This window comes from Nycticebus coucang, chromosome 21 (genome assembly GCF_027406575.1).
Source record: "Nycticebus coucang isolate mNycCou1 chromosome 21, mNycCou1.pri, whole genome shotgun sequence".
Classification (NCBI taxonomy): Eukaryota; Metazoa; Chordata; class Mammalia; order Primates; family Lorisidae; genus Nycticebus; species Nycticebus coucang.
Genome location: NC_069800.1, coordinates 58,577,606 through 58,590,150, shown reverse-complemented (window position 1 = coordinate 58,590,150; position 12,545 = coordinate 58,577,606). Strand labels below are relative to the sequence as shown.

Below are 12,545 nucleotides of genomic sequence, written 5' to 3'. Positions count from 1 at the left end.
GGCCCACGTGGCCGACAATCTTAAGAACGCCTGAGCGCTCCCTCATTTAATCAGCACACTACGAGGTCGGTGCTGCGTGGAAGCCCATTTTAAGATGAAGAAACCGAGGCACACATGTGCGCTTCATGGATTTTGATGATTTAGCTCTTAAAAAGAGAGATTGGAGAATGTTTGCATGGAGAGGAGAGACGGCCGAGCAAGAGATGGTAACACACCAAGGGCCCCTTTGGAAGGAGATAAGGAACAAATCCAAACAAATGTCATGAGTCATAGGGAGGGTGAGGTGGCAGAGGGAAGGTCTGGATGGTCTTCAGAAAGCCCAGGGAAAGAAGAGAACAAAATTAACAGTGTGAAATTATTGGCGAGCAGGGAAGTTGAAGGAAGAAACTCAGCAGCCTCTTTGCTTTCGGTCCTTAAATAAATCACGATGGACATTGGGCTCTGTTACTCTCTAGGATGTGACACAGATTCTTGGTTGTGGGAAAACGCAAAGTCATCGTAAACTAGTCATCTACAAATAGACCCAGGATGGATTATTTCATCTCTCTGGGTTATGCTCAAATGTGCATCTGACCCCAGCAGACTAGTGGAGCCGTCTGGAATCCCTTTTGGTCTACCTGCTCATGGTGACTTCCCCAAAGGGACAGAAGTCACAGTCTGAATCCGTGATATTCAGAAGTCATTCTCAGAACTTGCCAACTGTTTTGAACAGAACACGTGGTGCCGTCTTCCAGCTAGGATTGTAAAACCCTTGTCCTCCCCCTCACGGAGGCTTGTTTTTAAGAGTTGTGGAATGTGGGGTCAGAAGACAACCCTTTCATTTAAAAAAGAAAATCCCTCCATGTGTGTAATTTACATTATCCAGAGCAGGAGGGAAAGTGCAGAGGAAAATAATTCTACCTCATTCCCTTTCTAACAAATGGCAGCATGTTTGAGCTCAGACACGCCAAGGCTCTGTGCACTACAATAGCAAGGAGCCTAAGGCTGTGGTTCTCAAAGTGCATGAGTGTAAATAAGAATTGGGATGCTCTACCCCCATCCCCTGCCGGAATTCCTTGTTTAGTAAGTCTAAGCTGAAGTCTAGAAACTATGTTAGAATCACTGACCTGAGGCAGAGCATAGATTATACTTCTCAAAATCATCATTCTACCAGTTCTGATCAATAAGAAATCTTATCCTGAATTATTCTGCTATGAAACAAAGGGCCTGGCTTTGAGAAAAATGAATGTTTACAAAAGCCACCCTTTCCTTAACCAAGGACTCAGGAAGTCGGAAAGAAAGAGGAGCATCTGAAAGAGACTCTCCTCTCATTAAATGAGAATTCAAAGCAGCGAGTATTTCACGGGGTCTCCTACACTTTCCTTATCCGACCTCTGAGCGTGGGACTGATAAGATGAGGCTCCCCATTCATAATCTGTTGGGGTGATATGTACAGCTCACACGTGCACACACACACCCCCCCACACACACATGAGTATGAATTAAGATTATGATAACTCTTCACCCCAGGTTTTCAGGCTGTTTATATTTCAGAACTCTGGGCCCTTGTTCCAGGGGCTGTTGCATGACATGTCCTGATTTGGGTTCAGAAAATGTAATCGATGCTAGCATGCTGCAGGGGACACTGAGACAAATGTACCCATCACGGCTGCAGAGGAGAGGTGGGGACCTTCAGGCTAAACAGTGCAGTAGTTGATGTTGCATTTGTTACGGGCCAGGTGCTTTGTACACGAATTCTCACAACAGCCCAATGAGCAGGTTCCACTATGAAATCTATTTTACAGATGAGGAAACTGAGGCACAGAGAGGTGGAGGTAACCTGCCTGTCACATGGCTAGCAGGTGGAGCAGAAGGGATCAAGGCCAAGTAAGCTCCAGAGTTCATGTTCTCAACCGCTAGGATAGACCTGGAGGGTTCTGGAATGGAATCTCCTGGGACCAGGTCTTTCCAGGACCATGAACTGGGGCAGGTGGAGACCTCTGGGAGGAGGTCAAGCCACTTGGGTGTCCATATCTCAGGACCTGTCCTGGTCACTAGGAGCATGGCTTCGAACCAGCAATAGGAAAGATACAGGAGGGAATTGCTCCTGGGGATTTCAGAAGTGTGAGATGAACGCAGAGGACATTATTTACATTCGGTGAAACAAGCCAGGTTCAGGGAGACAAATACCACAGGACCTCACTCAGATGTGGAATCCAAAGCAGTCAAATTCACAGGAGTAGAGAGGAGAAGGGGGGTTACCAGAAGCCAGCGGGTGGGAGGACCGGGTAGAGGTCAGACGGTGGGCACAAGGTCACAGTTAGACGGGGGATTAAGTTCTGATGCTCTACCACGTGGCAAGAGGACTAGAGTTAACGATAATGCATTATTTCAAAATAGCTAGGAGAAGATTTTAAACCTTCTCACTGCTAAGAAATGATACATAATTACAGTGATGGCTATGCTAAAGACCTTGATTTGATCATCCCACAACGGACACATGTATCAAAGCATCCCGTTGTCCCCAGTAAATATATATGATTATTGTTTGTAATTAATCATAAGATAAAGCTTAAAGAAAAGAGAGCACAGTGGGATTACTGTCAATGGATGATACACAGATGGGTGAAGGAGGTTAGATGGGGACTCTTGGATATTTGGGAAAGAGAACTTTCCTAAGGCATCAAGATAGTTCTCACCAGGAGGCAATTTCCCCCTTCCCCAGGGGACATTTGGTGCTGAAAATATTTTAGTTCTAACAACTGGGAAGTGGGATGGAGGTGCTCCTGGCATCTGGAGAGCAGAGGTCAGAGATTCTGCTAAATATCTTACAAAAACAGGACGGCCCCAGATGTCAACGCCAAGATGAAGTGAAGAACCTGCCTTGAAGTTTTTGAGCAGAAATGATAAATCTAGAGGTGAGCCCAAAGAGGCACCGCCAGTTTCGTATGGCCATGAGACGGGTGTGACACGTCACAGCCCCACAGATGGAAGGTCACATCTGTCCTTAGTTCTCAGCGGCAACTTCACCAATCAGCTCTTCCCGGAGTGAGTTCTTTTGCACTGTACCTTCCAATGGAGACATCTTTAACCAAATGTGACATTGTCCTTTGGCGCTTGGCTGTTATTATTCTGCTGCTAATAATTAACCTCTGCTTAATAGGAACGCTTCTCTGGAGAAGAGCCTCGGCTTACTTCTCCTAAAAGAAAACCCTCCTGGGGACAGTGGGTGTCATCTCCCCAAACATGCCCGGAAGCACGAACAGGACCAGGCAACTGGTCCTGTTCCACGCTTTGCATATTTATGCCCAAGACCTTCGAATGAACTGTTACTTTAAAAAAGACGGATCAGTTCATCTTGAAAAGGGGGTGATTGATCGCTGCCAGTTGGGCATTCTTTCATTCCTGGCTTCCTCTTGGCCCCCGTAATAAGTTCTTCATGAACACCAGTCTGCTATTAAAGAATGGTATTCATCATAAGCCAAGCAGAGAGGGGGCAGGATTTGATGGCACGATACCATATTTCAAGGCACAGTGTCCTTTTTGTTCTGCTCAATCTGTCGCATCATGAACATTTGAGGAAACACACACACACACACACACACACAAAGACTTTGGTAAATATTAATCAGAAATGCAGAATCCCTTTCCCCACTCAGTTACCCATTCCTGTGCTCTCCATGTGATAATGTCCTGCTAAACCAGCTATATGCTGAAAATACAAGTGAAAGGCATTTTCCGTGGATGGCTTGGAGTGCTCTTAAGTAGCCTCAGTGATTGTTAACAGTGGGGAAACTTTCTCTTCCTCTCTTCTCCCTTCACTGGGGTTTTCTTTCAGGTCTTCAAACCTCTGCGTGGAGCCTAACCCTCCTCCTTCTCCTCTGTCCCCTGACCTGACTGCTTTCTTGATGGGTTATAAGTTTGGCTGATGTGTTCAGAGGACTGGAGATGCACAGGATTCCTGGTAGGCATGCCCAGTGGTCAACCCTCCCAACAGCGACTGGATCATGACACCATGTAGAGTGCAGCATCTTTGAACTCAGAAGTCCATTTCCTTCCCCTTCAGATCTCATCAGACCATGCAGATTGCCATCAACCTTTCCACACTGGCTGCAGCAAGTCCAAGTCATGATCTCTCTTATTATCAGTGAAGTCATTAAAAGTCCATCAGATCAATTGGGCTCTGACATAACATTAAAAATGTTCTTGGGTGAAATCTATTTCTCCACTCCTATAAGTGGTGTAAGTTCAAAGAGACTCATAATGAAATCTTGTCCCACCTGTGTCAGCTGCTCAACTTAACAATGAATATTAAAATCCAGGTGGCAAGTGCTGGATTCATCACTGAACATCAAAATTGGAAGGCTTGGAAGGCCACAGTGCTGAGAGCCGCTAGCTTCATAGAAACAGCAAATATGTGCCCAAGTCGGTGGAGGCGGCGAGGGCCAAACCCTCATTACACGCTTCCTGGTGGCCAGGTGAGCTCACCTATGTGCCTGAAATTATCCACTGAAGAATTTAAGAGTCAGGTGATTTTTTAACTAAGTTATTCAGTAGGCCGAAGAGGTTATTCTGTACTTCTAACTCTGTTTCAAAACCCAGCCGAACCTCTCTCTCTGCTTTTCTTATAAATTGGCCAAAATCTTTCCCCCTAAACAATTTCTTCTCGGCTTCTGTGTGACATATGTCTTCCTTAATTATACAATCAACATGCAAATAAATATTAGGCCCTTGGCACATTTTAACTTTGTGAAAGGGCCCTCTATAAATTCTCCTTTTAATATTCTGTTAGATCATTAGAGGTTGTTTACTTGGTTCGTTTTTTTTTTTTTTTGAGAAATACCTGGGGCAGTGATTTTTATCCCATGTGCTGTGAGAGGATCTTAAGTGTGCCCCCCAAAATTTTAAAGACCATTACATTAGATTATTTTCCAAAGAAGTTCCAAGCACACAAAGCATATTCTTTTTCTTTTTTTACTCTTTTTTTGATCAACATAATTTAAGTGTGCCGTGGAAGTTTAACCTTAGGTTCGAGTGTGCAGTGAGATTAAAAAGGTTGAAAAACAGTGCCCTGAGGACTTGGTTGTGTGCTGAGCATTTGAGAAATACAGAAAGAGAGAGGGTGAAAAGATGCCAGGTTCTGTTCAGATACAGGCAAAGCAAACCAACAGAGTTATATCTTTCAATATCCTTGGGAGGTATAGTTCTTCTCCAACACGGGGGACTTTGAACATCTTTGCACTGGCCCACAGTTAGAAACACATTTGCTATCACAACATCATAACACCCATGTTTAAGTGTGTACAGAGAAGCAACTACTGGGTGTCCCAAATGTTGCCCATAATGTTACCATACATAGGGGACATGGAAAAATGTAGCTAAATGTACCTTTATGTACAAAATATTCATTACAGGGCAGCACCTGTGGCTCAAGGAGTAGGGTGCCGGTCCCGTATACCGGAGGTGGTCGGTTCAAAACCCGGCCCTGGCCAAAAAAAAAAGAACAAAATATTCATTACGACATTTTACAAAGAGGTGGACAACCCATAGAAATATTTTGTAAAATTTTGTGGGCAACCTTTGGGACACCCTGTAGTTAAAAAATATTACTTCCCTTGCCACCAGCAAGGTAGTCAGGTCTACTCTACTTTCTCTGTCTTTTTTTTTTAAATGCTGGTCATAACCCACAAACTTGATTGCACTAATGGGGCTTGATCCACAATTCGAAAACAAAGCTGTATCCAAAAACACACGAGCTGCTTGAAATCCCAGTCTTCTTTCTCTGTTCTAGCATAATGGTATTTTGAAATATAAATTAACATTGGAGGGACGTCCATTGTGAAGTACTTGTGTTATACCAGGCTTTAGAATCACCTGGGTAGGCACCAGAACATATTTTCAGCTGAAAAGTGGAAACCCTTCAAGTTTTACACAGGTAATTTCTACTGTCTGCAAATTGTTCCCTTTACTTTTCATGGTTTTATTACAGGGATTTCTTTCTTTTTGGCATTCTTCCCTCCCCTCCTTCTCTCCCTTCCTTCCCACCTTCCCTCCTTTCAACCAAGCTTGGTCTCTGTGACCCCCCCCAAAAAAAACAAAGAAAAACAGAATTAATTGTCCTGAGTATTTTCAAATATCCAGATGCTTTGGCATTGTATGGACACAATGACCCCAATCCCTTCCCAAATACTTTTTCCTGCAGATGTTTTGGCCTGTGCGGATAGAGCCTCAGGTGGGGAAATTCTGACAACGTTTCTTGAGCTAAAGTTGCACACATACCGTTCATTATTTATCCAATATAGGAAATCAGTTCCCATTAAAATACAATTCTAGAGGGAAATTTCTCACTGCCTGGAAGGTTAGGTTCTGGAAACTCGCCATAACACCATTAGGTATTGAATAGACTTTGGGATAAAGTAGGTTCTTCTTGGAAACCAGCCAAGAGAATTAGTTATTTATTATTGCAAAAAAGAAGTCCATATAGGGATATTCCAACAACGAGGGCCATTTTCAAATGAGGTTCCAAAAGAACGTATTTTTAAAGCTGAAAATAAAGTGTAGTGACTTCAAAATAATGGTCAATATTCATCTATCTGGCTCATATATTTGACTTTTGCTTCTTTTTTCTTTCTTTTTTTTTTTTTTATTAAATCATAGCTGTGCACATTAATGTGATCATGGGGCACCATACACTAGTTTCATAGACCGTTTGACACATTTTCATCACACTGGTTAACATAGCCTTCTTGGCATTTTCTTAGTTACTGTGCTAAGACATTTACATTCCACATTTACTAAGTTTCACATAAGACAAAATGCTTACTTCAATCCCATCACGGATATGACCTCTCCAGGAAAACTATTTGAAACCCCACATTGCCAAAACAAATTGATGATGAATTTTTCAGCTCAATTCTTGTTTCAAATTACAAAGTATATTAGCAAAGAAATATAAGAGGTGATTACAATATGATTCAATGAAAGATAATAAAAAGGAGGAAGAAATCCAATTGAAAAGTGCCAAAGAACCTCTGAGGTTTCCACACACTCTTGGAAAGTTTTTTAAATCAAGACTTAAACCGATGCCTTCATTGTATTCTTAAGAATACAAATATTTTTAAAAGCGGAACATTTTCCTGGCTTCTAGCAAGAAGAATGATGAGATATTATAAGTCCTTATAATGATTGGCTTTTCTTGAGATTTGCAAGGCAGCGAGGAATAAATTGATGTAAGTGGTAAGAAAAATCATTGCCCCCGTTTTTCATTACGAATGACCAAATATTATTAAATCGATATTTTTTTGGTAATGATCTGAACAGATTATTAAATATCATGAATGACTCACCTAAAAGTTGATCAGAGCTATGAAAATAATTCAAGTTAATAGTAGTCTTTGGATTTCTAATGAAATATCCAGTCATTGACAAAAACATCTCTGTTTGGATTTTTGGAACATGAAAAAGCAGAGACCACAGATGTCCTTAGAACAACATTCCTTGCTGGATTACAGGAAATTAAAAAACCAGATACCTCTGATCTAAATAAAGGGAGATTAAGCAGATCAGGTAGAAAGTGCCAATGACTAGAGAGAATTCACCCCCATCTCTGTCCCTGTTCCCTCCCCACTGCACCCCCCAATTAAAATGGTACCAATTGTTTCAGGAACCTCAAAAAAATTGGGAAACAGCCATGGATTTGTCAATGCTGGGTGTGCCTCTGGCGAGAGGAGTTGGGCATAAAGCAATTAGTCGGTGGCTTTTGGCCAGTAGCACTATCTGTTCCAATTACTTTGCCTTAAGCAAGGAGAGTGTGGAAGAGTATTTTGTCCAGACGTTATTTAATAAATGGCAGTGGAATGTGATTTAATTTAGAAGGGACAGGAGGCAGGAGAGAAGGGTTGTGTGGAGGGCCAGAGCCGGCAAAACAAAAAAAAAAAAAATGGTTTGATGGGTTTTGACCCTTTTGTGAAATCACAGTTACCCTCCTTGGGAACATTGACACAAACAAACCATCCCGGCTGTCAGAGAAGCTGAAGGGGGACAGATGCCCCTTCCTATGCTCTCTCTTTGCATACCTCTCCACGGCAGGCTTCCTGCTCAAACAGGATCTTGCCAGAAAGCATTAGCTTGTGGTAGAATTTCCCAATATTAAAGTGACTCCATTATCGAAGAGTTTAATGACATGTACTACTTTTTTTTTTTTTTTTAACCATTTAATGCAACATGAGTTCTGAATGTTCATGGGGAAAAAAAAAACCACAGCCAACGAGGGATTTAGACTTTTGCAAAACCAGACAGGTAGGTCAGGACCCGGGCAGTGACCTGGAAAATAAGAACCCAAAGGAGCTTCCTTCTTTGGAAGGGAAGGGTAAAAGGTGAGGTCGAGGCTGTTGGCAGCAGGTTCAGAGGGGCAGGTGCGGGAATCAGATTGTGTGAGGGCAAATCCAGGCTCCATCTTTTACTATCTGTGGGATCTCAAACAAGTTAACTCATCTTGGTGAGTCTCCGGAGTTAAAAATGATATATATTTCCAAGGGTGGTTGTGGGCCGGATCTTAGTCACTGAATTACCACCAACGGCCAACACTCAGCAATGACCTCAGCCCGGTCCTGGAACTGAATTCCTGCTTATTCACGGGGCAGAAAGCATTCCCTCCACTGTTTCTGCAGACAGTTCCAGGACATCATGACATGATGGGCCAGAGATGGGGCAGGTGGGAGACGACCATTGAATTAAGTGACCAAAACAAAACATCTGCACATTTTCAGGTGGTCATAAATGACACATGAGGTGTGACAGCAAATGATCAGAGAGGACTGATTTTTATTTCACGTGTGAGAGATGATGGGGGCTTCTTTTGAGAAGTCAAGTCTCAGCTGGAACTTAGATGCTATTCTAAGATGAGAGAATTACAAAAGTGAAAGTCCTCCTTAAGCATCACATGATAACAATGATAATAATTCGGATTCTGACTCTTATTACTAAATTGGGAGTTGGGACGTTCCAGGCAAGCATCTATGAAAAAGTTGGCTTTGAGAGAAGCAGCTACGTTGTTCGTACCCCCTCACTCAAAGGACCTTCATGCTGCCTGAGTCTTCCTCCTGGCTGGTGTCTAGTCAAAAGATGGTCATTCCATGACTTCTCAGCGTGGGCTTGCATCGGGTGACTTTTCATTTACCACTGAGACCATTATTTATAGGGCCATGAGATGGCAAAGATTCACTGGCACTTAAATCGTGCTAAGACGTAACTGTATGAAAATATGCTAAGAGAGGGAATTGTAACCTTCCAAGGACAGAAAACCACAATTCTGGCCTCAAAACTTCATTCCTCATACATCTAACCCATGCTCTTATGCTATAGGATAAACTGAATAAATCAAGGGACTCCTGGGATAGATCAGGAATAAGACTGCGATAAATTCCATGAGACTTACTTGTCAGTGGCTTGCCTGGAATCTTCACTTCTTTTTGAAAATTAAAAAATATTATTGAATCCTGTGGAGAAGTGGCAGGAACTGAGAAGACAATTCCCCTCCCCTTGAAATTTCTACCTAACTTTTGCGGAGGTTAACTCATTGCAGAGAGTTCAGTTTCGTGGAGATTCCTAGGACATCGGATTCACAAGGGACCACCAAAAAAACCTTTCTCTTTTCCACATTAAACATTTACAGTTTTATTAATTTACTAAAAGCATGCAATTGGTCATCTAGGTCCCTTGAGTTGCTGAATTACTAATTGCTCGTACAACACATACACAAAGTAAGCACTAAATAAAAATCAGTTGGATAACGAATAAAGAATAAATGAAATGCCTTTCCATCTTGTAAATTGGTTACATGTTGTTTAAGTGTTTCCCATGTGCTAAATGTTTTACAAAGAAAGATTATCTAATTTACTTTATAGATGAATGAACTAATTATTTATTGTTGTTGCCATGCAATATTCAACAGTTGGCCAATATTTATTGAGCACTTATTATGTTCTAGCCACACATAGTTAGTAATCAGCCAGTTAGGCTGCGAAGTTTTATGCTCTTAACCACAGCGTTCTGCTGGTTCTGGATAGAGAATTCTAGAAGTCACATTTACCAGACTCTCAGTTGGACTCAGCTTCCTACTGAGCCCAAGGAATTTCTTTTTTTTTTCAGATTGTTACCTTTTTTTTTTTTTTAGCCTGTGATATTTTTAGCCTGTGATTTTTTATTTGGGGATTCATTGAGCAATACAATAAGCCAGGTTACACTGATTGCATTTGTTAGGTAAAGTCCCTCTTGCAATCATGTCTTGCCCCCAGAAGGTGTGGCACACACCAAGTGCAATCCAGGGGTACAATGTGCTGGTTTCATATACAATCTGAAATATTCTCATCAAACTTTTCAACGTAGCCTTCATGGCATTTTCTTAGTTATTGTATATAGACATTTGTATTCTGCATTTATTAAGTTTCGCTTGTACCCATTCTAAGATGCACCATAGGTGTGGCCCCACCCATTACCCTCCTTCCACTCTTAACATCCTCCCTCCCTTCCCCTCCCTTGGCCCTTTCCTCATAGTGAGCCCAAGGAATTTCAGTGTCAGGTGGACATGAGAAAATTAAAGATCCTCCCTGCATACATCCATACCATCGGCCACGTCACACTTACACACTTACCTAAAAGCCCATACTACACATGGCCTGGTCTATGTTTTTCATTAAATCTAACAAGCATTTTCATTACAACATGCAGGCTGAGCTTCAGAGCAATGATTTTCCATCTGGTAGCCAGACATAGGATACATTTTAAGCAAATAACCAGACATGCTGCATGGGTCCCCTGGGCTAGACTGAAACTGGAAATAGAATAAGCATGGTCTGCAAATCTTGAGACATCATTTCTGGGCTGAGAGATTAAGGCCAAAGGAAGATGGGGATGCTCTGTCCATTTCTGCACCAGGAAACCCGAGTTGCCAACAACAGTCATGGGACGGGAGGTCTCAGGGCTTAGTGCCTCCAGCTTTTTCCTACACAGGTTGGGAAGAACCCTCTTATTTTCATTTGGGAAATCATAAGATGGGCTTTGAGAACTATAGTAAGAGAACTATCACTATGCCCAGATACAATCCCTTGAGTGGGTTTAAATTAATGAATGGTTCTTAACTGGGAACAATTTTGCCCCTACCTTCCCGATCCCCGCACCCCACTTCTTGTCCCAGGAGAGATTTGGCAATGTCCAGAGACATTTTTGATTGACACACTGAGAGTGCTGCTGATTCTGGGAATGTAGCTACAGATCCCACAAGGCATGGGGCAGGCCCCCTCACGGTAGGAAATTATCTGGCTGAAAATGCCAACAGTGTTGAGGCTGGGAAACCTGCTTTACGTGATGGTGATGATGCTTGTGACAATGACATCACCAAAAATGAGAGCTCCTATTAATTGAGTGATCATTCCAGGCTGGGCCCTTTACTAAACAGCAACCATTTATTATCATTTAAATCTCACGTTAACTTCTGTTTTGGCTTTATTTCACAGGAGGGAGAAAACCTAGGGTCTGAGATGTTGAGTAACTTGCCCAAGATTATAAACCTAGAATGGGGCCAAACTGGGATTCTAGCCCAGAATGTCCTGACCCTAAGGCTACACTTTGTTCCTGATGGGATTGGCCAGGCCATTGGGGTTCTGAAGCCTTTCTCTAGGTCAGTTGGAGAAGGTTCAAGCGAATGAAGGTTTCAAACTCAATGCTGTGACATTGCCAAGCACAGCTAGGGAAGCTGCTCTTTCACTCTTCATGCCCTTCCCATGGTGAATAATGAGGTTATAAAGCCTTCTGCTCACCACTTTGAACTTGTAACCAGGAGATCGTTTCTTCATTGGGAGCAATTTTGGCTCCCAGAAGACATTTTTGGTTGTCACAACTGGAGCAGGGAAGAGATACTGGTGGTATCTAGTGAGTCAGGGCTAAGGATGTCGCTAAAGCTGTTCTAATGCACCAGACACCCCACCCCAAAATATTATCTGGTGTCAAGTGTCCATAGTGCTGAGACTGAAGGCACAGTGGAAGATCAGCCCTGGGGGAGCCAGCCGGCTTTGCATATAGTAGAAACGTATTGTTGTTCTTTTGCCCTGTCATCTATCCACCCTGCTTCTGAGAATAACTTCTGATCTTGCTCTGGGATCCCAAGTCTACAGGAGCTGGCTAGCCTATGCCCAGCCCCAGGATGGCTGCTCCACATTTAGCCGGGCATCCCATTTATCTGGCAAAACCTATTGGTTGGCCTGACACTGGCACACCCGATAAGATATCATGAGATGTTGACTAGAACTTCCAAGACAAGGCCAGCTCCTTGAAGCTGCACTTCTTCTTAAGAGGATATGAGGCCCAGGCTCCTGTTAGCCATCTGGTCACCCAAAAAGAGGCTGGCTCAGGATGGAGCCAAAACAGTGGAAGTGAACGAGAGAAATAGAGAGAAACTGAGACTTTGTTATGTAATTTAGTGCCCTGAACTAGCCATACCTGAAGCCCACATGTCCTGGAACTTTTGAGTTACATGAGCTAGTAAATGGCCTAATTGTTTAAGCCTCTTT

At 42.7% G+C, this 12,545-nt stretch overlaps 1 protein-coding gene across 2 annotated transcripts in view; it reads right to left on the bottom strand.

Moving 5' to 3' along the window:
* Positions 1 to 12,545, bottom strand: part of TSHZ2 (teashirt zinc finger homeobox 2) — a 456,942-nt gene that overhangs the window by 321,448 nt on the left and 122,949 nt on the right. The window contains exon 1 of one of the 2 annotated variants that reach the window (XM_053573611.1): positions 7,326 to 7,418. The exons of the other annotated variant lie outside the window; for it this stretch is intronic. Within the exon in view, the coding sequence (XP_053429586.1) occupies positions 7,326 to 7,413 (88 nt within the window). The 5' untranslated portion in view covers positions 7,414 to 7,418. Of the gene's footprint in view, positions 1 to 7,325; positions 7,419 to 12,545 lie in introns of those variants that run through there. 2 annotated transcript variants of the gene reach the window in all.